General features: G+C 41.3%; 1 protein-coding gene across 2 annotated transcripts in view; it reads left to right on the top strand.

Annotated features, from left to right (window-relative positions):
- Nucleotides 1-6,557: 6,557 nt before the first annotated feature.
- Nucleotides 6,558-25,836, top strand: part of UBR5 (ubiquitin protein ligase E3 component n-recognin 5) — a 141,348-nt gene continuing 122,069 nt past the window's right edge. For both annotated transcript variants that reach the window (XM_089898843.1, XM_022584666.3), the window contains exon 1: nucleotides 6,558-6,665. In XM_089898843.1, the coding sequence (XP_089754969.1) occupies nucleotides 6,604-6,665 (62 nt within the window). In that variant the 5' untranslated portion in view covers nucleotides 6,558-6,603. The remainder of the gene's footprint in view (nucleotides 6,666-25,836) is intronic.

Consider the following 25,836-nt stretch of genomic DNA (forward strand, 5'->3'; position numbering starts at 1 on the left):
CCTTTGATTTCTCTCAAATATGTTTTAAAGTTCTCTGTGTAGAGAGTTTATACATCTTTCATTGAATTTGTTCTTAGATATTAGACATTTTATAGTTTTTATATTATTTTAAATGGTATTTTAAATTTCGTTTCTAATTCTTTTTGTTTTTTTGATATGTTAAAAACAATTGATTTTTTGTTGGACATTAACCTTATTTCCAGCTATTTTGCCAAAGTTGCTTATTAATTGTAATTTGTGTGTATTAAAACATGTCCTGTGAAAATAATGATGGTTTTATATCTTCCTTTCCAAAACATATATATATATATATATATATATATATATATTTGAGGGATAAACAGTTTTTACTGGACTCAGGTCAGGAGTCTATGAGTCTTGAGGATCTCTCTTTGTTGGTTTTTTTCCCCAAGTTCTTCTTGGCCCATTTGAGCTACTTCTTCTTCATGTAGTGAATCTTGGCCTCATCCTACCTCTTCTTTTCCAAATTCATAAGTCAGGTGCCCCAGGGATGCAAACCTATGTGTGGGCTTAAGACACACGCATTTGAACAGAAATGATCATATGCTTTTTTTGGTCAGACACCTTGAGGTGCTCTAGAGTAGCCTGGTCATACTCGATCTTGTGGGGCAGCAGGCCTTGCACAGTCTACCTGAAGATGTGCTTTGGCACCCAGAAGTGGAAAGGACCATTGCACGGGTTGGTGTCTATGTGCTTGTAGGTCAAGGCCTGCTACCTCCATGTAATTTTGTAGGAGTTTGCAAGAAATGTTGATGTCCTCATAATGCATGACCACCACTTTCTGGCCGAGCAGTACTCGCCTGGCCACTCTGGCCTCCAGGTAGCCCTGGAGATGGTTTCAACCATTGATTAGCATGACCTGTCCCTCTGACAACTTTGGCAGCTGCCTCAGAAAATTAATTCCTATACTTTAAAATTATTTTTCTTGTCTCGTTGCACTGGCTGGAACCCTTGTGCAATGTTGAAAAGGAGTGGTGAGGATAGACATCCTTGTTTCCAATCTTAGGGTAAAAGCTTTCAACATTTCACCATTACAAAAGATGTTTCCTGTAGGATTTTTAGGAATATTCTTTATCAAATTAAAGAAGTCCCCTTCTATTTATAGTTTGTTAAGAAATTTTCTTCATGAATGCTTACAGAATTTAGTTCCATTCTTTCTCTTACTCAGAATGATTGAATGATTTTTCTCTTTTATTCTATTAATATGGTGAATTACATTTGTTGATTTTTATATGTCAAATCATCCAACTTGTTTGTGATCTACTCCTTGCTATATTCTGTTGAATTTGTTTTGCTAATATTTAAGATTTTTTTTAACAGACTTTATTTATTTATTTATTTATTTATTTGCGGTACGCGGGCCTCTCACTGTTGCGGCCTCTCCCGTTGCGGAGCACAGGCTCTGGACGCGCAGGCTCAGCAGCCATGGCTCACGGGCCTAGACGCTCCGCGGCATGTGGGATCCTCCCAGACCGGGGCACGAACCTGTGTTCCCTGCATCGGCAGGTGGACTCTCAACCACTGCGCCACCAGGGAAGCCCCCAACAGACTTTATTTTTTAGAGCAGTTTTAGGTTCATAGCAAAATTGAGAGGGAGGTACAGAGGTTTCCCATAGACTCCCTGTCCCCACACATGCATAGCTTTGCCCATTATCAACATCCCCACCAGAGTGACCCAATTGTTAAAACTGGTGAACCTCCATTGACACATCATTATCACCCAGAACTCATAGCTTACATTAGGGTTCACTGTAGGTGCTGTACATTCTATTGGTTTGGACAAATTTATCATGACACGTTTTCGCCATTATAGATCATAGAGTAGTTTTACTGCCCTGAGAATCCTCTGCTCTGCCTATTCATCTTCCTGTCTCCACTAACCTCTGGCAACCACTGATCTTTTTACCATCCCCATTGTTTTGCCTTTTCCAGAATGTCGTATAGTTGGCATCATACAGTATCTAGCCTTTTTAGATTGGCTTCTTTCACTTAGTAATGTGCATTTAAGGTTCCTCCATGTTTTTTCATGCTTTATAGCTCATTTCCTTTTAGTGCTGAATAATATTCCATTGTGTGGATGTACCACAGTTTATTTACACATTCACCTACTGAAGGACATCTTGGTTGCTTCCAAGTTTTGGCAATTATGGATAAAGATGCTGTGAGCATCTATGTGCAGGTTTTTGTGTGGACATAAATTTTCAACTCCTTTGGGTAAATACCTAGGAGCTCGATTGCTGAATCACTTGTTAAGAGTATGTTTAGTTTTGTAAGAAGCCATAAACTGTCTTCTAAGATAGCTGTACCATTTTGCATTCCCACCAGCAACGGATGAGAGTTCTTGTTGTTCTACGTCCTTGCCAGCATTTGGTATTGTCAGAGTTTTGGATTTTTGAGTCCTGTTTGTTGATTCAGTCAACATTCATATACCTACATATTTTTCCTTTTTATTCTTCATCCATTTATGCCTCTCTGAGCTTACACTGGGGAATCATTTTCCTTTTACTTGAATAACACCCTTTAATATGGGTTGACTGCTTAAAATTTCTCACATTTCTTTTTCTTTCTTTTTCTCCCCTTCCCCGCCCCCCACTCCCCCGCCGAGTATCTTTGTTTATTTCATTCTTTTTTTTTTTATTTTAATTTTTTGGCTGTGTTGGGTTTTCATTGCTGCACGTGGGCTTTCTCTAGTTGTGGCAAGTGGGGGTTACTCTTCGTTGCGGTGCGCGGGCTTCTCATTGCGGTGGCTTCTCTTGTTGCGGCACGTGGGCTGTAGGGCGCATGGGCTTCAGTAGTAGTGGCTCGCAGGCTCTAGAGTGCAGGCTCAGTAGTTGTGGCGCACAGGCTTAGTTGCTCCGCGGCATGTGGGATCTTCCCGGTCCAGGGCTTGAACCCGTGTCCCCTGCATTGGCAGGCGGATTCTTAACCACTGCGCAGCTAGCGAAGTCCTGTTTCTTTCATTCTTGACACTATTTTTTGGCCTTAGGAGTGTGCTTTGCCCACAAGTGGGAAAAGCTTGAAGTGTTAGGGAGTTAACAACCCAGGAGCAATCCTCAACTATTGAGAGATGGAATTAATGGATAAATACCTCCAGTTTCCTCCCCACTCAGTGGGCTACTTCTAAGATATGTCCTACACAGTCTCTCAGATGATCCCCAGTGGGATTGAATTCCAGTTGTCCACACTGGTAAAACATTCATCAGCCCATCTTTTATAGGGGTTTTTCCATCTTTTATAGGGGTTTTTCCATTTGCTGTCTCATTTCTCCATTTCCATACAGTGCTTCCTGTAATCACTTCCTAAATAAACTATTTATAGCCAAATCCTTGTCTCAAGGTATGTTTTGGCGGAAACCATATCTAAGACATGGCTTATTTCAGAGGTGCAGTCCTTTAGGGCTCCACACAAAGTAAGAGGAGCTCATTAGCACTCACCACTGCATTGGGGAACCTTGGACATTAATCCTTGTTGTCTTAGCTCTGAGTGTTTGTCAGAACTGCTCAGCTTCTTGGCTTCTCACTTGGTCTTTCTGTAATTGGCATTCATCCCAGGGGGATAAGTGGCTCCAAACACAGGACTCACTTCCTTGGGTCTTATTCATCCCTTGGTTCCTAGTTTGGTAATTCATCATTATTTTGTTAACTCTCTTGTGCCTCTAAGCGGATTTAAAGAAATATTTTTGGTTAACTTTTCAGTTGTCCTCAAAGGGAGAATTAACCCAAATTGTTAGAAAAGAAGCCTACTCCAGCCTCCTTTTCTAGATTTGTATTGCACTTTAACTCTTCAAAAAGGTTCTACTTGAACCTTGCTTATTTCTCTTCCCTATCTGTACTCCCTCCTCCCCCATCCATGTGATGGGCTTGCACAACTCTGTGCTTTTACTCTTGTTTTTCCCTGTTCAAAGTGTGACCCACCAAAGTGTGGGGAGATGAGAGTTCTCCTTAACATGCCAGCCTGGACGATGCCAAGATGGTTGTCAGTCAAAGACCAAGTGGGCAGTTTGAATGGGCTGCCTAGAGTGATGAGACCAGCCTTTGACCAGAACAGAAGGTCTCAGTGGCTAAATCAAGCTGGAGGCAGGGTGGAAGCACAATGAAAAGATGAAGGAAGACAGATGTGGAAGAAAGAGAAATGAAGCAAAGTATGGGCATGGAGGTTGGAGTTTGTCCAGGGGCACATCTAAAATGACTGTGTTTAAGTTAGATGTTCTATTTCCCCAGAACATTCTTGAAAGTTCAGCTTAAATGACTTCTTAATTCTCTTGGTTGGAACCACTTCCTCCTTTAACTTTCATAGCACTCTTACTGTATTTATCATATCACATTTTCCCATTGGCTTTGAATAGTCTGTTCCTTCTAAATTATTAAGTAGATGGCAGCTGTGGTATAGTGGAAAGAGCAATGGAATCAGAGTTAGATGACCTGGTTTTAAGTCTCAGCTTCAGCACTTACCTAAGGTGTTTGAGCCTCAGTGTCCTTGTCTATATAATGGGGATAATATTATTTACTCCATAGTGTGATTTGAGTATTAAAAGACATAAGCGTATAAAGCGGTATGTAGTCAAATGGTACATTTGTCAAGTGGCACATGGTGAGCAACTTGACAAATAAAAGCGTTCCTTTGCTGAGACTACTAAGTGTTATGAAGTGCTCTCCATGCTTGACATACATTATCTTATTTAGGCCTCATCAAAACCCTATGTAGAGCTATTACTATGGAATAGTTCACAAATGAGAAAAAAAGATGCTATGATAGGTTAAATGATTTAATCAAGGCCACATAGTTAAGTAGCAGAAACAGGGCACAAATTCAGGTCTGTCTGGCTCTAAAACTAGCAGTATCCATTGGTCTACCCTGCTTCCCAGTGGCTCCCACGGATTTCTAATAAATAGTGGCCTTGAAATCATTTTTTAGTCTAAAGTAATCTGGGCCATTTTTGAGCTAGTGACCTACAAATGTGTTCCATTATCTGTCTCAAGGGGTACCTACTCTATCCTGATTTATAAATAAATTTTCATATATTTTGTTCAAAAGAACTTCCTGAGGAAAAGTGTGTGTGTAATGCATTAACAGAAGAAAAGTGATACTGAAAATTAAGAATGTTTCACAGGACCCCTGATTTAACTGAACATACTGGAGAAGAGACTTCATGTTTTCACTTTTTTCTCTTGAAAGAGGTACTTGATTTTTTGAAGGTGCCATGGAAGCCTTTGAGAAGAAAGCTATGAACTGGTTCCCTAGAAAAAAGCAAATAGATCTATTCAAGAATTAGCCTTTATGATCCCACTGATCATAAGCTGAGGAACGAAACACCTTTGTAGAACAGATGTATCATCTTTCATTTAAAAGGAGTAAAAAATCATGAATCATTTAAATCAGGAAATTGGTGGAAATTTCCACTTTTTGTCTTTGTGTGGGTATGTAATAGTGGTGGTGTTGGGGAAATTGGGGAGATCAGGGTGATAAAAGAAGGTGCTGCAAAGTCAGCTCTATGATCCTACGATTGGACCTTCTGGAAAGGCCCTTACATAACTACCTTACTTTTCCAATAAAAGGCTGTGTATTTCTTCCCCTTAACTGATTTTACACTTCCACTTTAAATGTAACTGAGGATGAAGGACGAGAAACAAAAACAAAAAACCCCTAAGGGTCCGCAAAAAAAATTAGGGCTGCCCCAGGGGAAATCAGAGCGAGAGAGTGAAGGACCCCTCTTCCTTCCCACCTCCCCGGGGACACACACTTAGCCTCCCTCCCGGACTCCCCGCCCCTGCCGGCTCGCCCTCCCCCGCCCCCCCCACCTCCTCTTTCCCTAACACGTGCTCTCCGGAACACTCACTCGGGAGATATCCCACCCCCCCGGGGCGGGGGCTGGGCTCGGGAGCCGAACGGGCCAATCCGCACGCGCCTTACAGCGTCGTGGCCCGACAACGTTGAGCTGCCCAATCGAAAGGGCCTTACTGCCCGTTTCCCGGAGCACCGCCCCCTCGCAGCCGTGCCCCCGCCCGCCCGTCTCCTCCCTCCTCCTCCTCCTCCTCCCGTTCGCCCCTCCCCCGCCGCTCGGGAGCGGAGCTTGCGAGACGGAGAAACTGGGGCAGAAGTGAAGATGGCGGCGGCGGTGCTGGCGGTGGCGGCGGCTTCTCGCCAGTGACGCGCGGTGCGGGCTCATCTCCCTCCCCACCTCCCTAGTCCGGACCCCGTCCGCCACCGGGACTACACCGGCCCCGCAGCCCGCAGCCCGTCCCGCTCGTCCCTCCCCACTCGGTCCCTCTCCAGACGCCCGGCTGCCGCTGGCGGCGGCGCGCCCCGGGTCCCGGCCGCCGGCCTCGCACTCCTGCGCGCTGTCGCCGGGGGAGCGGGCTGCGTGTTGATCCGCCCTCCTGCCCGCCCCGCCGGACCGCCGCGCCGCGGACACACGCCCGGCGGGGAGGCGGCGGCGGCGGCCCCTGCGCATTTGCTTCTCTCCATTTGGGGACTGGAGGGCGGCGGCGGCGGCGGCTGTGGGTTTTGGGGAGGGGAAGGGGTTGGGGCGGGGAGCAGAGCGGGGGGGGGCCGTGCTCAGGAGGAGGACGAGAAGGAAGCACCATGACGTCCATCCATTTCGTGGTTCACCCGCTGCCGGGCACCGAGGACCAGCTCAATGACAGGTAATAGGGCCGGCGGGCGGGCGGGCCGGCGGGCTGGGGGAGGGGCGCCTCCCCGCCCTCCCCTCCCCCACGGGGCCGCGCCGGGGCGGGCGCCGGTGTTTACGCGCCGTCCGGCGGTGGGGGGGGAGGGTCCTCGCTGCACCAGGCTAGGCCCCTTCCGGGGCAAACTTCTGGTCCCGGGGGCACGGGGCCGCGGGGGCGAGCGAGATGTGGACGGGAAAGCGCACTGCACCCTCCACTCCCTTGTCCACCCCCCCCCCCTCCACGAAGGAGCCGCGTTGAACTCGGTGGAGATGGGGGGGGGAATCCGGCTCCCGGTGGGGGGGAGCTGTAATTACCGCCCGGCCCAGGCTCGAGGAATCCATATTAGTCAAAGTTGAATTGAGACAGACAATGCGGATGGGGGATGGTGGAGGTAAAAAGAGAGGGAAGAGGAGAAGCCGGGCGAGGGGCCCCGGGTTAGGCTGGGCTCGCCCGGGGCCCTGGGAGCTGTGTCCGGTGTGGTGGTCGGACCTGCGGGGCCTGGAGATCTCGGGGGAGCGGGGAGGGTGGGGAGAAGCTGATTCCCGGCGGATCGCGGCTGCGGGGGAGGGAGGAAGCGCCATGATTATTGTTATTATTATTAAATTTGAGCCCCTGCAGTGAGGTTTGCCAGTCCCGGGAGGGGATGAATTTGGGCGCGGGTGGGGAAGTGGATTAGCTTTCCTTGGCTCTGCTACTCCCGGAATGGTGCACGCAGCTCCTGCCCCGGCCCCTGTGGTGCGAGCTTTTTTGTTTCCTTTTTTATTCTAATGATAGTGTTTTCCTGAGTTGTAATTTGACAGCTGAAAGCCGAGCGTGGAGTCAAAGGAAAACTCTTACGTTTGCAGTTCGCAGTGCTGCTTTTCTTAACACGCTGTAAAATTTCTGGGATGGGTTTTGCTATGGGCGGAGGAGGAATTACGATTTTTTTTTTTTTTTGCCTTTCATAAGAAGGCTGTTTTGGCCCTGGATTCCTCTCCTTCCCTCCTCCACCGTCCCCTGCCAGGTTAGGATATTGAATTGCAGGGCCGCATGTTCTCAGGAAACTGAGATAAAGCAGGAAAAGTTCCTTCACTGTTGCAAAAGAGACTCCGAGGAGGTTGAGGGAAGCCTCCATTAAAGCAAGTCTTAGAATCTAGAACTCAGCTCTAATGATGGCCTAAATGTTTACAGGGTCAGAGGGGGACATTTTAAGTCTCTTTCTATCCCAACACTTTCGCTGCTCTCTATTCATTATAAATAGGGAAGGCCATCTGGGCCCAAGTTTAGAAGTTAGATATAATTTTTGCTAAGTGACCAGGTGACATAAATTGCATGATGCCCTTTTTGTCATGCGCTTCCCGTCGGGAGGAAGAGGCCTAACTTGCTGCTAAGATACTGGCCTCTGTCTCGGAGTATCTAACCGCCTCAGGTGGGGCAGACAGCCTTTCAATCCGGGAAGCTGGAGGCTTGGTTTCTGGCGTTAGGTTTGGATTTGTCTAATCTTTGCTGTAACCATATAGCATTTAACATGTTTGTAAAACTTTTGGAATACTTTCTGAAAATACTAACCATTTGGAATTGTCACGTAGTTCCTTTAAATACTGAAATAAGTTTTAAGTCATTTATTTTAACATTTCGTAATGCAATCCTTACTCCGATTTTGTTTCATTACAGATCTTTTGTTAAGACTTTCACATAAGGTTTTTTGTAAATTTTAGAACCACGCTAGTAGTGTGGATAGCTGTACTGTCTGTCATTCATAGAACCGAGTTGGTAGTGCTTGTAGTGCAACTTGTCTTGTAACTTAGAAAATTGCACCGGGAGAGAAGTAGGGTATGTTTTTTATATTAGTCCTAACTTTATATACCAAGAATCCTGACTAACTTACTCAATTTACTGTGCATGCCAAAACCTATTTTGCAGTTTTGTTGGGCACTTTGAATAATTTTTGAGCATTCCTTTTGTTTCAGCTAGTCTGGAAATTGACATGTATCTTTTTTAAAGCTACCTTTTCTTTTTCCATTCATGGTGTAAACAAGTAATCAGCTTTGTTTTTGATTTCTGTAATGTCGGTATACAATATTAAGAATAGTTGGATCATCTTCAGTTTTCATTTCATGAGAAATGAAAGAGGTGGATCTGATGAGATCATAAAATGTACATCAAGGTGGCAGATATTTGAACAGTCGGAGAGGGCTGTAGGTAAAATCTTAGGAACCTCTAGTTTTATCTAGTAGCAGTAAAAATGTCTGGTCTGTTAAGACTTACGAAGGCATCATTTGAGGTAGTCATGCTTTTTTAGTTTAGAAAAGTAGTTGACTTGTGGTGGAGCTGTTCTGTGTCTCCCCTTCAGAAGAAAGTTCATGTTTGCGTACCTAGTTGCAAAGTAATAGGATCAACCTATTGCTGCATTGCTTGAGGGAAATCTGTTTCCAAACGAGGTTGGTTTTCTGGAACCTTACAACTTACTAGAATAAGCCCAGAATATTTTTGTCTTCAGGTAAAAATTACCAAGGTTTAAAGTAAGTTTTGGTAATAGAAAAGAGTGTGTTACAATGGGTTGATTTTCTATGTATGATAGTCACAAGTGAAATGGTAAATGGTAGTTCGGGATGAAAGATCTATAAATAGGTAGACTTTCGTCTTTACCCGGAAAGCAGTAAGACTGGACAGGCAGCATGGTACTACAAATAAATTGCTCAAAGAAAACTTAGGGGTCTCAAAACACCAATATTTTCTTCTACAAATAAGTTGTCTTTTTAAAATAACCACATCCTGTTAAAAGTCATATATTTTATTTAGTGTAATAGTGTGATGGCTCAAACATTTAAAGTGTACTCAGCATTTAAAAAAAATACCCGTTTGTATCTGATTTTTTTTTTCTTTGTGTTTTCATACTTGCTGTTTCTGATAGTCTTTGTATATTGGGTTAAAATCTTTAATTATTGGCTCTGGGAGACCAAATAATGCAGTAGATGAATATAGGTGGGGATGGCTAGGGCAGAGGAGAGGAATTCAGAGAGCCTAGGATGTTGGTTGTAGCTTTCCAGAGTGATTACAAGGTCCCTGGTGCAGAGCGCTGGCCCTCAGCAAATACTCATTGTGTGCAATTGAAACCATTCAGTGCTCAGATACTTGTGTGACATTTTGATTTTCTTTCTAGTGAATTTCTAGAGTTAGTGCTATGTTCTTGCTTAAAACATTGTCTCGAGAAATAGCAAAAACCATAACAAGAACATGGTTCTAGGCATTGAGATTAAGGGGAGAGCTGGAAGTGCCAGCTCACCAAACCCTGGAAAGTGCCAAAGAAGTCATGTAGACCAGTTTTTTCACTGATGAGCTGGAAAATCAGGCCCTGAGCTTATCCAGGGTACTGACAGATGAGGTCCACATGATGGGTCTTCTGATGTTTAAAGTCCAGGGCTCTTTTCAGTGTTCCACATGGCCTGTACTCTGGGAAATCTCTGCTTTCTGAGGCATCCCAGCCTTTGAGCAGCCACCTACCTGTCTTAGAGTTTTGATTTCCCTTTCTTCTCAACTCGTCCCTCCTGGGCGCCAAATTGATTTAGGCCTTTTGTCTCGGGCTGGACCCTCTTAACCCTTTCCTAGTACTAGGTTAGGAGAGGCCTTTTAAGGTGATGGTGTCCCTGTGACTAGTCCCTGTCTTGAATTACTCCTTGGGATGCAGGTGGCTACATTGCAAACCCATTCTCGTTTTTGGTCTGTATGTGGAATTTTCCTGTGAGCTTCGCTTTTAGGCGTTATAATGTGCTGTGTGATCATAAACAGTCTTGGTTGAGATTGTCATAGCAAAAGGGTTTTTCTCCAAGGAGCTCCCCCTTTAGATGCTGTAAGGCTGCGCAGTAAGATAGTGTAGACAGGGGTTTGAAATTTGGAATTCCTAAATCTGGCTTTGTCTCAGCCCCGCTACTTATTAACTGTGTTGTGGTAATCGAGTCATTTAACCACTTACAACCTCACTCCCTGTCTCTCCTCCTCCCCACCCCCTCATACCTCAGTTTTTTTTCTTTTTTTTAAAATATTTATTTATTTTGACTGCACCGTGTCTTAGTTGCGGCACACGGGATCTTTAGTTGTGGCATATGAACTCTTAGTCACGGCACGCGTGTGGGATCTAGTTCCCTGACCAGGGATCGACCCCAGGCCCCCTGCATTGGGAGCGTGGAGTCTTACCCATTGGACCACCAGGGAAGTCCCTCACACCTCAGTTTCTAAATCAGGTATAGTACACACCTCAAAGTTGGTGAAGAATAGTTGAGATAGTGGGTGGGAAAACACAATGTTATAATGTAGGTTCTGTGGAAAATATTATAAAGAGATGGTTAATTTTTACTGCTTTTATGTGTTGTCTGGTTTCCAAATAGAAAAACAGGAACTCAAAGAAATTGCCCTGGAATATCCTTAGCATTGAATGCAGAATCCAGACCGTTATTCTTAGATCAGCGATTCTCAACTAGGGGCAGTTTTTGCCCCCCAGGGGATATTTGGCTGTGTTTGGAGACATTTTTTTTTCTGGGATGCGGGCCTCTCACTGTTGTAGCCTCTCCCGTTGTGGAGCACAGTCTCCGGATGTGCAGGCTCAGCGGCCATGGCTCACGGGCCCAGCAGCTTCGCGGCATGTGGGATCTTCCTGGACCGGGGCACGAACCCGCGTCCCCTGCATTGGCAGGTGGACTCTCAACCACTGCGCCACCAGGGAAGCCCCTGGAGACATTTTTTGATTGTCCCCGTTGGGGCATTGTTACTGGTCTGTAGAGGGTAGAGACATGAGACCAGAGATGTTGCTAAACACTCTGCAATGCACAGGACAGCCCCACAATAAAGTATGGACCTGTCCAAAATGTCAGTTGTGCTGAGGTTGCGAAAGTCTGTCGTAGATTATCTCGAATGTACATAGATGTAAAACTAAATGGAATAAAGAAGATATGGCACATATGTACAATGGAATATTACTCAGCCCTAAAAAGAAACGAAATTGAGCTATTTGTAATGAGATGGATAGACCTAGAGTCTGTCATACAGAGTGAAGTAAGTCAGAAAGAAAAAGACAAATACCGTATGCTAGCACATATATATGGAATTTAAGAAAAAAAAATGTCATGAAGAACCTAGGGGTAAGACAGGAATAAAGACGCAGACCTACTGGAGAACGGACTTGAGGATATGGGGAGGGGGAAGGGTGAGCTTTGACAGGGCGAGAGAGTCATGGACATATACACACTAACAAATGTAGTAAGGTAGATAGCTAGTGGGAAGCAGCTGCATGGCACAGGGATATTAGCTCGGTGCTTTGTGACAGCCTGGAGGGGTGGGATAGGGAGAGTGGGAGGGAGGGAGACGCAAGAGGGAAGACATATGGGAACATATGTATATGTATAACTGATTCACTTTGTTATAAAGCAGAAACTAACACACCATTGTAAAGCAATTATACCCCAATAAAGATGTTAAAAAAAAAAACTAAATGGAAATTCATGAGGAAAAATTCAAGCAATGTAAGTTAGTCTCAAAACATGACTTATTTAAATGGAAATTAATTAAAATGAAATAAAATTAACAAGTCAGTTCCATGGTAGCAGTGGCCACATTTCAAGTGCTCTGTACCCACATGTAGCTAGTGGCACCGATTGGACAGTGCAGATACAGAACAGTGCCATGATCACTGCAAATTCTTTTGGGCAGTGTTGACACAGAAAGTGCTTTTTTGCACAAGGCATGGCATTTAGTGAGTGCTTTTTTTTTTCTTAATTAAGTAATTTATTTATGGCTGTGTTGGGTCTTTGTTGCTGCGCTTGGGCTTTCTCTAGTTGCGGTGAGCGCGGGCTACTCTTTGTTGCGGTGCGAGGGCTTCTCATTGCGGTGGCTTCTCGTTGTGGGCTCTAAGCGCTTGAGCTTCAGTAGTTGTGGCACGTGGGCTCAGTATTTGAGGCTCACGGGCTCTAGAGCGCAGGCTCAGTAGTTGTGGCACATGGGCTTAGTTGCTCCACGGCATGTGGGATCTTCCTAGACCAGAGCTCGAACCCAGGTCCCCTGCATTGGCAGGCGGATTCTTAACCACTGCGCCACCAGTGAAGTCGGATTGCTCCTTATTTTTATTAGGAACTGTTGGGTTTTAAAGACTCAAGTGTATCCTCGTCCACTCAGTAGGAGCCAGAAAATAGGCCAGGGATTACGTGGAGCCGAATGAACAAAAGTTGTGGTGGGTAGAGGTTATAATAGTTGAAAGCTGCCTAAAGTTTAATTGTGCTGCACCAAAAAACACAAGTATTAGGGTGGAATAGAGCATCACGTCACCAAACTAGTGGGAAATCTGACTATTTGATTGTTGAGATTGTTACCTAGAAACAACAATGCTAGAGTGACTTTATTGGGAAGGTACAGGCAAGCTTCACTAAAATGATTAAGTTGTTTAAGGAAAGTAAGATTAAAGACAGGGTATGAAATAGCCAAACCAAAAATTGAAAAAACAAACAAGGGAAGATCAGTTTTATAAATCAAGAAATCAGTGACTAAATTGTAGGCTTAGGAGTAAACAGACACTTGGGAAGGAAATTACATAGTACATAGGAGTATAACTAGGAATAATGGGATGAACTTTAGAAAGGTCAGGATTTTTCCCTTAACAATTAGGTTATTTAGGAAATAGTCTCTAAAGGAAAGTTTAATCACTGAAGACTGTGTCAAATTACGCTTAAGTAGATCTTGCAGGGTGTATTGAGGGGAGTAATTTTATGTTGCAGGAGGATGTACTCATGTCTTTTTGCCCCATTTTTATCATACATACACTTGGCCCTTGGTATCCACGGGTTTCACATCCGCAGATACTGAGTGCAGACTATTCATTGTACTGGTTATTTTATAAAGGGACTTAAGCAACCGAGGATTTTGGTATCCGCGGGGGCTCCTGGAACCCATGCCCCTCGGAGACAGAGGGACGACTGTACTTCTAGTTAAGAAAACAAACTCCAATTATAGTCCGTGTTTCTCTCATTTTGACACCTTGGCATTCTGAGCAAATGACAACAGTCTGCCCTCCTGGGTCACTATAATTATGAAATGTTGATTTGTTTTTATAATTGATTTTTAAGTTTTACTGTGAAAATTATTTTAAAGCTTTTTATTATGGAAAATTTAAAGCATGTACAAAAGTAGAGAGGATGGTATAGTGTATTAACTCTATGTACAAGAGTTATTACCCAATTTCAACAGTTATCTACTCGTGACCAGTCTGGTTTCAAGCTTCTTCCCCATTTATTCCTTTTCCTCAGATCATTTAATTGATGTACCTTCATTATGTATCTCAAAGATGAAAACTTAAAAAAAATTACCTTAATCTCAAAGTTCAGTCTGTTTAGATTTTCCTGTTGTCACATAAATGCTTATTTTTGATGACTGGCAGTTTTGAAATTTTACATAGTAAAACTGAGTTTTAACGTGTTAACAAAATTTAACATTCTTAAGAGTAAGAGAAAATTTGTTTGGATAATAGCCTTAGAAGGACAGGCAGCATCACACTGGAAATCTTAATGTTCCTTACAGGTTGACTGATGCTGTCATTTCTTAACTTCCAGTGTGATAGCATTTTATCAGCAAGTCGCTTGTAATAATGGTTATGTAATGATGGAAAGACAAGATTCTTGAAATTAAGTGATTTTCTGTGGGGCACATTGAGGAATAAGAATAAGTCGTGAAAAGTTTGCAGCATTCTTCTAAGTTAATATATAGAGGTAAGACTACTGGTAAATTGAACTTGGCTATTAGAAATTATTCTCTAGTGGGATCATATTTTACATTATTTTCTTGATAGATCACTGTAGTGCTAATAAACCCCTTCAAAGTGAGAAATATGGTAAATTCTTAGATAACTGTGGTTTGTGACATTCTCATTTTTGTCAGGATATTGAATAAAGAGTTAAAAATTAATGTTATTTCACATGTAAATAAAAATACAATTTGTTTTACCCAAACAGCAAAAGTAATGTTATTTGTTCAGTTTCCAGTTGTATCATTCACCTTAATAAAATGTTTTCAACTTTCTCTCTCCTTATGTATTTTGTAACTCAGCTTTATTGAAGTATAATTTACATACAGTAAAATTCACCCCTTTTTAAGTGTACAGTTTGATGAGTTTTGACAAATGTATACAGTTGTGTAACTACTACCACAATCAAGATATAGAACATTTTCATGACCCTCAAAAACTCCCTTGTGCTCCTTTGTGCCCAAAAGTCCCTTTCCCCCATCATGCCCCTGAAAACAGTTATTCTTTCTCTCACTGTAATTTTGCCTTTTTTAGAATTTCATGCAAATGGAATCATGTGTTTGGTGTCTTTTCCTTAGCACGTGTAGCGGTTTTTCTTCTTTTGTATTTGTGGTAGTAGTATTTCATTGTTTGGATATAATACAGTTTTGTAATCTGTTTTCTAGCTGATGGGAATTTGGATTGTTTTCAAGTTTCTGGCTATTTCTTAGTTTTTATTTTTTAAAAATTCCTTGCTATAAAAAACATTCTTATAGAAGATCTGGAAAACAAAGATCAAGTTATAAAGTCTAGCAAGGTTGCCATCACTGGTAATGTTTTGGTGACTTTCTGGTCGCTTTTTTCCTATACATGGATTTTTTTTTTTTTTTAATATAGTTGTGATCATGCTGGATATAATTTTATGTATTTTGAAATTTTTCTTGACTCTAAAATGTTACGTTATTTTTCATAGGAAAAAGCTCAAAAATTTAAAAAGTACATTTTTCTCGATAGCAGATTTTCATGTTAATTAAAGTACTGGTATATATATAAAGAGATTATGTTTTGAAATTTCAGTAGTAATAGTGGTAGTCTAGATTGCTAGTTATAAAGATTACGACAGTGTCCAGTCTAGGAAGCACTGTGAATTCTCTTGAATGAATCAATAGAATTTTATTTCCATTCTCATCAGTTCAGGCCCCATTTTTTGTAGTACAGAAAACACAGTGTTGAGAACCTACCATTTCAAGAAATTGGCTCTGCTCCAGCATGAATCTGCTGTTCCAGAATTCAGACCATAAGGTGTTCTAGCTCTTTTCGTGAACTCAGATACCAGGTTTTCCTCACAGACTATCTGAAACTCCAGAGATGGGCTTTGCATGAGCGGCTCCAAGACCCTGTTAGAGGCCTGGTGGAAGTTCACCTGAGTGTTTTTTCCTGGGACAGCCTGCTCTGTGACCTGAAAAAGTCAAGGAGGATGGGTTTTGTACGCTTTAACAAAAAGCCAAATTTGAGATGTGGAAGTTAACTTGATGAAGAAAGTCAAAGAAGCAGAGACAATATAGGGTTATTTTGATGTCTAAATGATGAAAGCAGGGTTTTATATGAAAAGCTTTGAGGAGAGGGGTATGTAGGCTTGTGCAGTTCATCATCTCTTTTCTTAGGTTGTGGGAGTGACTTTGTTTCCTGTCCAAAGGGAATTTGAACTAGTCCAGTTGGTGCTGTGTGTCCACATCTGCGTATGGAAACTTTAAAGGAAGCACCAGACAGGTGATTTTTCTTGTGTGCAAATCTAGTTTAAAATTCTCTTAGTATGCTTCTGTTTCTAGTGATATTTAAACTTCATCTCCTACAGGTCCCTTGGTGTTTTCCGTAAGTGATTGCATTTTTCTGCTTATCAGGTGTTCTGATCATTATAGATAAAGAATAATGAGAAGGAGGGAGTCCTTGGATGCTGTGGACAGTGTACCTTTGCTTTCTCTGGTTGTTTGGGGAAGTATAGGAACTGCTTTTTCTTTGCTTCCTGCAGTTGCCAGTAGGGATGAATACAAATTGGTGCCACATGTTCCGATTGATTCTCTGTTAGGTTTCTGCCACTGCTGGGGGGATGCAGAACCAGGAACGGGTGTCTTCTCTTGGGGAGGTTGGCAACCCATGGTCTGCAGGTCAGAGATGATGTGGGGGCTGATTTTGTTGGCAGTTGCTCATCTTTCTGCCACTTCTGAGAGCCGAAAGATACCAAAAAATAAGTACAACACTTGCATCCAGAGACAGGCGGCAGCATGCGGTTAGCAGCCACCCCATACCATCCAGAATGTTTCTGGTTTCAAAAAACTCTGTTGAGTGGCGGGGACTTTAGGCCAGTTGGTCTTTTGCTTTCCTTCTTCAGGGCGCTTGACTGCTCAGAAGTCTCTTTGGAAATGTAAAAAGCTTCTTCAGTTGGCATGAAGATTCAGTCTTTTCTTTGGTGAATTCTAGGACATTCTTGAGGGGTTTCTGTTTTTGAGCATGATATGTTTAAAACCTTTTTTTTTTTTTTGAAATGGAAAGTCTTTCTGGCAATAGTGTTGAAGTTTTAAAAGAGTAACATAACCTAACCAAATTGTAGTAAAAACATTTATTGTGGTAGCCTTTTCGGATTAAGAGGTTCTTGGATTTAAAGTAGTGCTTCTCATAGTGTCTAAACAGACACCGTCATCAGGAACAAAAAAGCGTGAGGACCCCTGTATAAAAGGCTCTCACCCACATTTCTTTGTTTTAAAATTAAGTGATGACAGCAAATAGGGCCAAGCTTGCCAGTTCCTCACTGCCCCCAGCCATCTTTTTCCCCTCAGGCTATAGGTTCTGAGGCTGTCTGTTTGAGAATGGGGTATTTTCCTGCCCTTTGAGGCTAATTTATTTTTGTTTGCTTTTCTGTTTTTACAAATGAAATTTAAAAAATTCGAATTAATTTACGTAAATATTAGGTCTGTCCCAGAACTATAAGACGCTGAGAGGATAGCTTTTTAAAAACAGATGTCAGTGCTCATAGGTTACAGTCTTAGCTGGGGGAGTGATGCCGATCCACAGACCAGTAGCAAACTGTGAAAGACTGGTGAAAGAGTTAGTCGAGTTTGACCTGTGTAAATATTTGTCATGTGTTGCCTGCACAGAGTTTGAGCACAGTGTTAGGTTAGTTTCCTTTGTTCAGTAAATGTTTGTGTGCTTCTCAGACATTGTGCTAGGCCTGGGGTGGCTGCACCAACCCTTCCTGGAACTTGGGTTGAGAAGTAGTTGGAACTTTTTCTAGCTCATTGGGAAAGTTTGGAGAAGAGTGAGGTGACAGACTTAGTGGGCCCAGGGAGTGGTATCCGGTAGGTGGGCCATGTTTATTTTTTAAACTTTTTACTTTGAAATAATTGCAGACTCACAAGTAGTTGCAAAAATGATGCAGAGAGGTCCCATGTACTTATAACCCAGCTTTCCTCAGTGGTAATATCTTGATTGTGCCAAGTATTTTTCACATCCTTGTCAAAATACTAGAGATGGGAAGGTACATTTTCTCTATATGCGCTTTTGAAAATTGTTTTTTTTCTGGTAAGATAACATACATTAGAAGACACAAATTTAAAGAAAACTTGGTATTCTTCGATGATTTTGAATTGATGGGATATATAGTAGGCAGTCTGTCTGTCTTTGATATGATGGTAATGGGATATAAATTGGAGGAAATTTGGTTGGGGATTTGTTTTTTTCTGTGTGTCTGATACTAATTGGCCATGTGACCATGAATAAATGATATAAATAAATGATATGACTCTCATTTGTAAAATGAAAGAATTGGACCAGATCGTTTAGGATTTTTCTGCTCCAATTTCTGTGCTCTTAGAATTGTGGTAGGGAAGAGGGTTTTTGTATCGTAGAATGGCTCAGAGGGAGAAAGGACTGTGAGTCTACGGTTGCCCATGGTTTCTTTTACTTAAATTTTGTTTAAGTAAAAGAATCAATGGAAGAAATAAACAGGTAAAGTGGGAAATAAATTTTACTCTTTTAATCAATGAGTAGTTTGCTAACTAAGTTATATACATTGGGATGCAAAGATGATGGCTTCTGCCCTCACGGAGCTTTCAGTTTAATGGGGAGACACATGAAAATAAAGAATTAAGTGCTAATAGAGACTATAAGTCACAGGGAAGAAGGACCTGATGATTCAACCTGGTACTTGCAAAGGGCTTTGAAGACAAGGTTTCAGGGTGTGGGGGCTGGCTCATCCTCTTACTTCCATTCTCTTGAGTCTAATGAATTTTCATTTATAGGCATTGAAGATGCTGGTAGCAGCTAGAGGTTCATCATAGATGTCTGTATCTGATATTGATAATCAGAGTTTTAATAATAGTCCAGAACTCTTGCATTGTTTAAGAACAGTTTACATATAGACAGTGGCGGGGTTTTTTCTGTTCCTTTGCTTTTTGTTTGCAAAAGATCTGTCTAGGGGTAAAAACACAAGAGGATAATGGCCTGTTGGGGTGTGAAAACAAGTTGCTTCATCCTAATGCTTTGACTTAGTTTTGGAAGAGACGATATTGGGAATTGGCAAGGAGGAGGGGGTACTTGAAGAGCTTATGTGGGTAGTCTGTGCTCCTTTCTATTCATGCCTGCACAGGTTGGGATTGACCCTATGGCTGCCTTGAATGCTACCAGGAGAGTAGTGTTGGAGCACAGAGACACTTAAAAATGAGACCAAGTGTTCTCTGACTCTTTCATTGTTATTGTCGTTGTTTAAAATGAAATTTTCATGTAGTGCACTGCCGATAAATATTTTAAGATTATTTATGGTTCTAGACATTCATGTGATAGATCTGTTTTAATGGATATAGAATTTCATATCGGATTTAAGACCCCAAGGTGAGATGAAATACTCAAAAATGTGTTTTCTGAATTTAGACGTATCTGCTTAATCCTTTAAATTTTATAATACATTTTAATCTGTCTTCAGGTTTGTTTTGTGATATTGACATTCATTATCCAGTATTATAGTTCTTACAGAGTTTAAGAGTGTTACTGCGTACCTGAAAGAATTTGTGTACCATAGGCAGGCCCTGATGGAGAAGGAGCTCTGAGAACTGGAAAAATACTAGATTTGGAGTCAGGAGACTTGGTCCGTCTACTAATCAGTCATGTAATCTTGGGCAAGTCATTTCCTTGCAGTGAGTCTTAGTTTTAGTTTACGCATTTGTAAGATGAGGGGGTATATGTGACGTCTGAAAGTTCATCTCAGCTCTGAATCTGTGTGACTGTAGGCCTATAGATACTGTTTTATGAGTTGTATTTAATATATGTTAGTCAGCTTTGCCATTCTAAGGTTTGATTTTTATTCCTGCCTCAGACCTGCTCTTCTATTCTTTTGTACTTGTTCTAATGGGTATCTAGAAGCAGTGGACATTCTAAACTCTGAATACCTTGTTTGTTTAACTGGAGGGGAGCTCTTCAAAACCAGCCCAACTCTTCTGTGTTTTGTTTTTGTTAATGTTTTAACTGGTAGGGCTCATGTATTTGATTTGGCACAAATGAATTTAGTATAATTATGTTATCTTTTCATTATGCTTTCCATATAAATTTAATGGGGGAAGGTTCCGGGGAGCAAAAGCTTATTTGAAATAATGTGTGATAAAGCAAAAGCACATTGACAGCTTATCACCTCACCTCCTGGGCTTGAAAGTGTTTGCTCACCTTTGGTTGGTAGTGGGTTGGGACTCTTCTCTTTCGGGAGGCTGTTTCGGCAGTCCTCCTACTGTCGAGTGCTCAGGATACCCATTATCATGCTATATGGTAGACTGTAATAATTGATGTTACCTTTTGACTTGACTAGACTGGAAGTCTACTTGACTTTCCTGAGTAGAAAGTCATTTTTGAGATGTTCAAAATTTTACATCAAGGAGGATTTTAGGATTTTCATGTTTTACAGCTTAGGAAATTGAGGGCTGGAGTGCCCAGATGATTAGTGAAGTGGCAAAGACTAGACTGCATTAATTCAGCTTTATTGTTTTTCCTTTTCTTCTTGGAATGGGCATGGGAAGTAACTTGTTTTTCTGATACACACACACCTGTTAGTATATATATATCTACACACACACACACCTGTTAGTGTGTATATATATATATATATATATATATACACACACACACACCTGGCTATCCAGTGGTTAAGACTCTGCACTTCCACTGCAGGGGGCGCGGGTTCTATCCCTGGTTGGGGAACAGATCTTGCATGCTGCAAGTCATGGCCAAATAAAAAAACAATCTATCGTATACAGCTATTTGTATGGAAAATTTTGATCAGTTTTTTTAAGAAATGTATCCTGTTTGCAAAGGCACAGTAAAGTTTCATCTTATAGACTATAGGCAATAAAGCTAACAATAAACCTTATTTGACACAAACCATATTCCCATTCTCTGTTCATTTGATCTTGAGAAAAGTCTAGTATGTCCAGTAGTTTCAAGGATATCATTTTAACTTAAAAGGTTCTGATATATTTAATTTATAAGTCTCAGACTGATATAATAGAGTTTTGGAAAACTATAAGAAGTGCCTTGTTAATGTGTATATTCCTATGTAAAACACATTGCTTCTCCTGTGTATATTTTTTAAAATTAAAGAAACGCACATTTGAAAAAAAATAGTAATATGTACACACAGTGTGTATGCCATTAAATAGTATCTCATCCTTTAGTTAAGCACATTTTGTGGGGCTTCTGCTGCATGTTGGTTCTAGTCTTTGGTGTATGATGGTAGAGCTTAGTCTGTGGGAAAGACAGACCATTACAGAGCAGTGTGATAATGAGCATAGGGAAAGAGGAAGTAAAGGATTCTTCACCAGAGGCACATACCCCAGTCTTGCAAAGAAGGAACAGCTTATTGGAAGAAGTAATGTTTAAAAGGAGGACCAGGATTCTGAAATGTTTAAAAGGAGGACCAGGCCGAGGAGCTGGTGGGGAAGATGTGTGATGTAGGGCAGGGCCTGGAGGACTAGAAGAGCTTTCTAGGCAGAAGGAACAGCATGCGAGAAGACCCTAAGGTGAGAGAATGCTCAGAGTAACTACATAGGGTCTCAAATCAGTTGAATAGTTCTCTTGTAAAAAAGAATACCCTCTTAACTATCTTCAGTAATGAGCTTGGTATTATCATGATAAAATAAATCTGTTGTGTTATGTCATATATTGGCTGTGACTAGTTAATTTAATGGATTAGACTTAGAGTAACTGAACCAGTGCAATAAAGGGTATGCATTCCATCCTAGTTTAGGCCAGTTGCTTGATCTCATGGCTACAAATAGCATCTTTAAACCTCTATTCAGCCAAGTTGTTGGTGTTTGTTAGTGTTAATGAAGACAAACAAGCTTGGATGGATGGTTCAGTTCAAAAATGCCTTATTGCTGTTGGGAAAACAGTGCAAATCCTGTAAACAGACCAATAATATCACTGAGATAAAAAGACTCCATTTTTCTGTGTAAAAAAACAGTTCATGGTCTTAACCAGGTTAAAGATAAAAGTTTCATAAGAAGTGATGACAGTGTGCTTGTTTCTGGGTTGAGTGATTGCTTTTGATGTCTCTTAATATGTTTTAGTATTTTATATACTTTTATGTGAGTATATATTATTATTATTATTTTTTCAAGTTCAGGTTAGTTCACATTTTATTTTATTTTTATTTATTTATTTTTGGCTGCGTTGGGTCCTCATCGCTGTGCGCAGGGCCCCCTCCAGCTGCAGCGAGCAGGGGCCACTCCCCACCACGGTGCGCAGACCTCCCACTGCGGTGGCCTTTCCCGTTGTGGAGCATGGGCTCTAGACGCGCGGGCTTCAGTAGTTGTGGCTCGCGGGCTCCAGAGCGCAGGCTCAGCAGTTGTGGCACACGGGCCTAGTTGCTCCGAGGCATGCGGGATCCTCCCGGACCAGGGCTCGAACCCGTGTCCCCTGCACCGGCAGGCGGACCCCCAACGACTGCGCCACCAGGGAAGTCCCTATATTATTTTAATAATAGAAAAAGAGTAAATTCCTAGGAAAGTGTTTGAATTTAGTTAGCTATTCACCTAAAGCAGGAACATGAAAAGCATTGAATAAATAATACTGATTTAATTTCACTAAAGTTTTTTTTCCCCCCTTTTTTCCCTCTAGAGACTTCTTACAGGGAGTGTAATTCTTTGTGTAAAACTAGTTGAGGGACGATTCTACAAATAATTATTTTAAAAAGTTATTTTGAACTTTGATATTGAACAAAGCCATTAGGATCAAGTAGATATATGGGCATAATTTCCTACTTGAGCTTACAGAATATTTGTTCACAGCCATGCCTCAAAAGAATGTTGTGTGATGAAAGCCTTTTGGGTTTTGGACAAAAATTTATCATTTCCGTTTTATATTCAGAGTTCACGCAGGGAGATGATAGCTTGTCAACAACATTGTGATAAAATTTAAATACTTTTTTTCCTCCTAGTAAATTGACCAGAATTTTCACCATAACTTGAATATAAATGGACATTAAAAGAAATTCCTCTTCGTTTCATTCATTCATTCATTCATTATTAGTCAACAGATATTTATTGAGGGCTTGTTTTGGGCAAGATACTTGGGCTGTATCAGTGAACTAAAGAGGCAAAAATTCCTGCCTTTGAGGAGCTTACATTCTAGTGACATGCTTTTTGTGTGTTCATAGTTATGAAACACTTCTTTTGAAATGTGTGGTGTTTAATTTCCAAATGTTACATCTGTCTGAATGTATTCCTATTAAAAATGTAATCAGTTAGAAATTATGGGAAAGCCCACTGAATTAACTGTTTTTTATATTATCCCTAAATGGTTTCTTAAATATTCTCATTATCCTGCAGGGCCACTCCTGCAAGTCCTTCCTTCAGTTTGAGCCTGTGAGTGCCATTCGGGGGGAGCTGAGAGGTGACCTCTTTGAAGACAGGCTCATTGTGGTCTTTGCATTCCTAGTACTTGACATATGTTAGTACATATGTTTATTAAATTAATCTGAACTTCAAAAGTAAGCAAAATAAAGTACTATATTTTAATAAAAATTAGTTCTTAGAACTATATTCCAATCTCTGGAATAAGGAATGAATTAAGTGTATGGATTTTTTTTTTTTTGGAATGTACTATTCCAATAACATTGAAAGATACCACAATATTTCACCTGACCTCCCCCCCCCCGCCATATTTCATGTAGGAGACCTTCCTTAAATGGTGATTCTTGACTCTGTATGTGTGTATGTAATTTTGGTGAGGTTGATATTCTTTTCCCATCCAACATTCTATTGTAAACATCTTCAGACATGCAGAAAAATTGAAAGAATGAACAGTGAGTTATTTGGTTATCCACCTTCTCCATTCAGTAATTGTTATTTTGGTAATTGTTTTTGCCAAATTTGCAAAATATGCATGTATATATAAATGACTTTGTTGAGTGGTTTAGAAGTTGCAGTCATCATGATGCTTTTTTTTTTTTTTTTTTTTTTGCGGTATGTGGGCCTCTCAGTGCTGTGGCCTCTCCCGTCGCGGAGCACAGGGTCCGGATGCGCAGGCCCAGTGGCCATGGCCCACGGGCCCAGCCGCTCCGCGGCACGTGGGATCCTCCCGGACCGGGGCACGAATCCGTGTCCCCTGCATCAGCAGGCGGACTCTCAATCACTGCGCCACCAGGGAAGCTCCATGATGCTTTTTTAATCTTTAAATACATGGGCTTGCATTGCCTAAGAATATGAACCTTCTTCTGTACAACCACCATTATCACTTCAGAAAATTAACAAGAGTTCCTTAATACCATTACTTTCCTCCACTTGTCTTTAAAATGTCTACACAATAGCTGGGTTTTTTCAAACCAGAATTCAGTCAAGGCCTACACATTGTATTTGGCTTCATTTGAATTTAGTCATGGAGTCATTTTTACAAAAATATTTGTAGTTTTTCCAAGGGCCACACTTAATTATTGAAATACTAAAGTCATTCTATTTCAAAGCACAGTTGTGTCATTGTTTTCAATTTTTATGAACTTTTAATTTCCGTTTGTCAGCATTGTGTGTTTTAATGAATTTCTCAGTGTTGCTTTTCCTAGACCTCAGGGAATCTTGGATTTTTGTGAGATTCGAAGTTTCACTTTGCACATGTTTTGCATTGGATTACATTTTGTTGTCAGATAACATCCTGTGATTAGCACCAGCTTGACTTCAAAGGATGTGAAAGTGATAGGCCGGGTTGTGCACTTGTTAAACTTGCAAGGATTTTTGGAGACTTTTAATAAAAGATCAGTGGCTGATGAAGGTTTTGGCCTTGTCAGCTTTTGTTTCCTTATGTGGTCTCTCAACTTCAGGGATGAGGAAATGAGAACATTCTATCAGTATATGTTACCTGGGTGATTGACAGGCGAGTTGGCCTGTCAGTGTTGTATTAGTTACTAGACTATATAGAAGATAGGTTTTCTATTGATGCTACGTAAAGATTGGCTTTTATTTGAGCAAAGATTGACTATTCAGATGAGTCTAAGGTTAAGGAGATTTGTAAATAAGATATGTGAAATAAACATTTAAGGAAATAAACATATTAAGGTGTAGGTAATACAGAGTTTTGGTTTTTAAACTTGGCCCAGTTAAAGGAAATGGGTAAGGAAGATATCAGAGATGAACCATAAATGAGGCTTTATTCATATATCAGTGGAACTAGGACCAAAGAAAATGCTGAGATTTCCTTTGATCATCATTCTGGTTTTTAATTGCTGTGTAATCAATCATTCCAAACTTAATGGTGTAAAACAGTAATCATTTATTATTCTGTCGATTGACAGTACTCAGCTAGGTGGTTCTTATCTAGATTTATGCAGTTGCCGTGAGATGGTAGCTGGAGTCATCTAGGAGATTCAGACAGCTGGGATCTGGAACAGCTGAGGTTTCTCAGGCATCTCTACCTCTGTGTGGTCTCTGCAGAATGGAGTCTTCGAGGTAGCTAGACTACTTACCAGGTAGCTCAAAGTTTAAAGGCATGTGTCCCAAGAGGCAGAGAGCCAGGCTGGAATGCCTTTTCCTGACATAGCCTTAGAAGTCATGCAGTGTTTCTTCAGCCTCGATCTTTTCTCAAGAAGCAAATCATAAGGCCCATATTCAAGGGAGGATAATTATACTCCACCTCTTGATGGGAGGAGTGCCAAAGAATTTATGGAGGAACTTCCCTGGTGGTCCAGTGGTTAAGAGTCTGCGCTCCAAATGCAGGGGGCCCAGTTTCCATCCCTGGTCATCAGGAAACTAGATCCCGCATGCCTCAACTGAAAAAAAAAAAAGAAAGATCCCTCATGCTGCAACTAAGACCCGGCACAGCCAAATAAATAAATATTTAAAAAAAAAAAGAATTTATGGATTTCTTTTTTTAACTGTCACG

The sequence above is a fragment of the Delphinapterus leucas genome, chromosome 17 (assembly GCF_059928025.1).
Source record: "Delphinapterus leucas isolate spDelLeu-1000000601 "Yukka" chromosome 17, BTC_Dleu_Yukka2, whole genome shotgun sequence".
NCBI classification, from domain to species: Eukaryota; Metazoa; Chordata; class Mammalia; order Artiodactyla; family Monodontidae; genus Delphinapterus; species Delphinapterus leucas.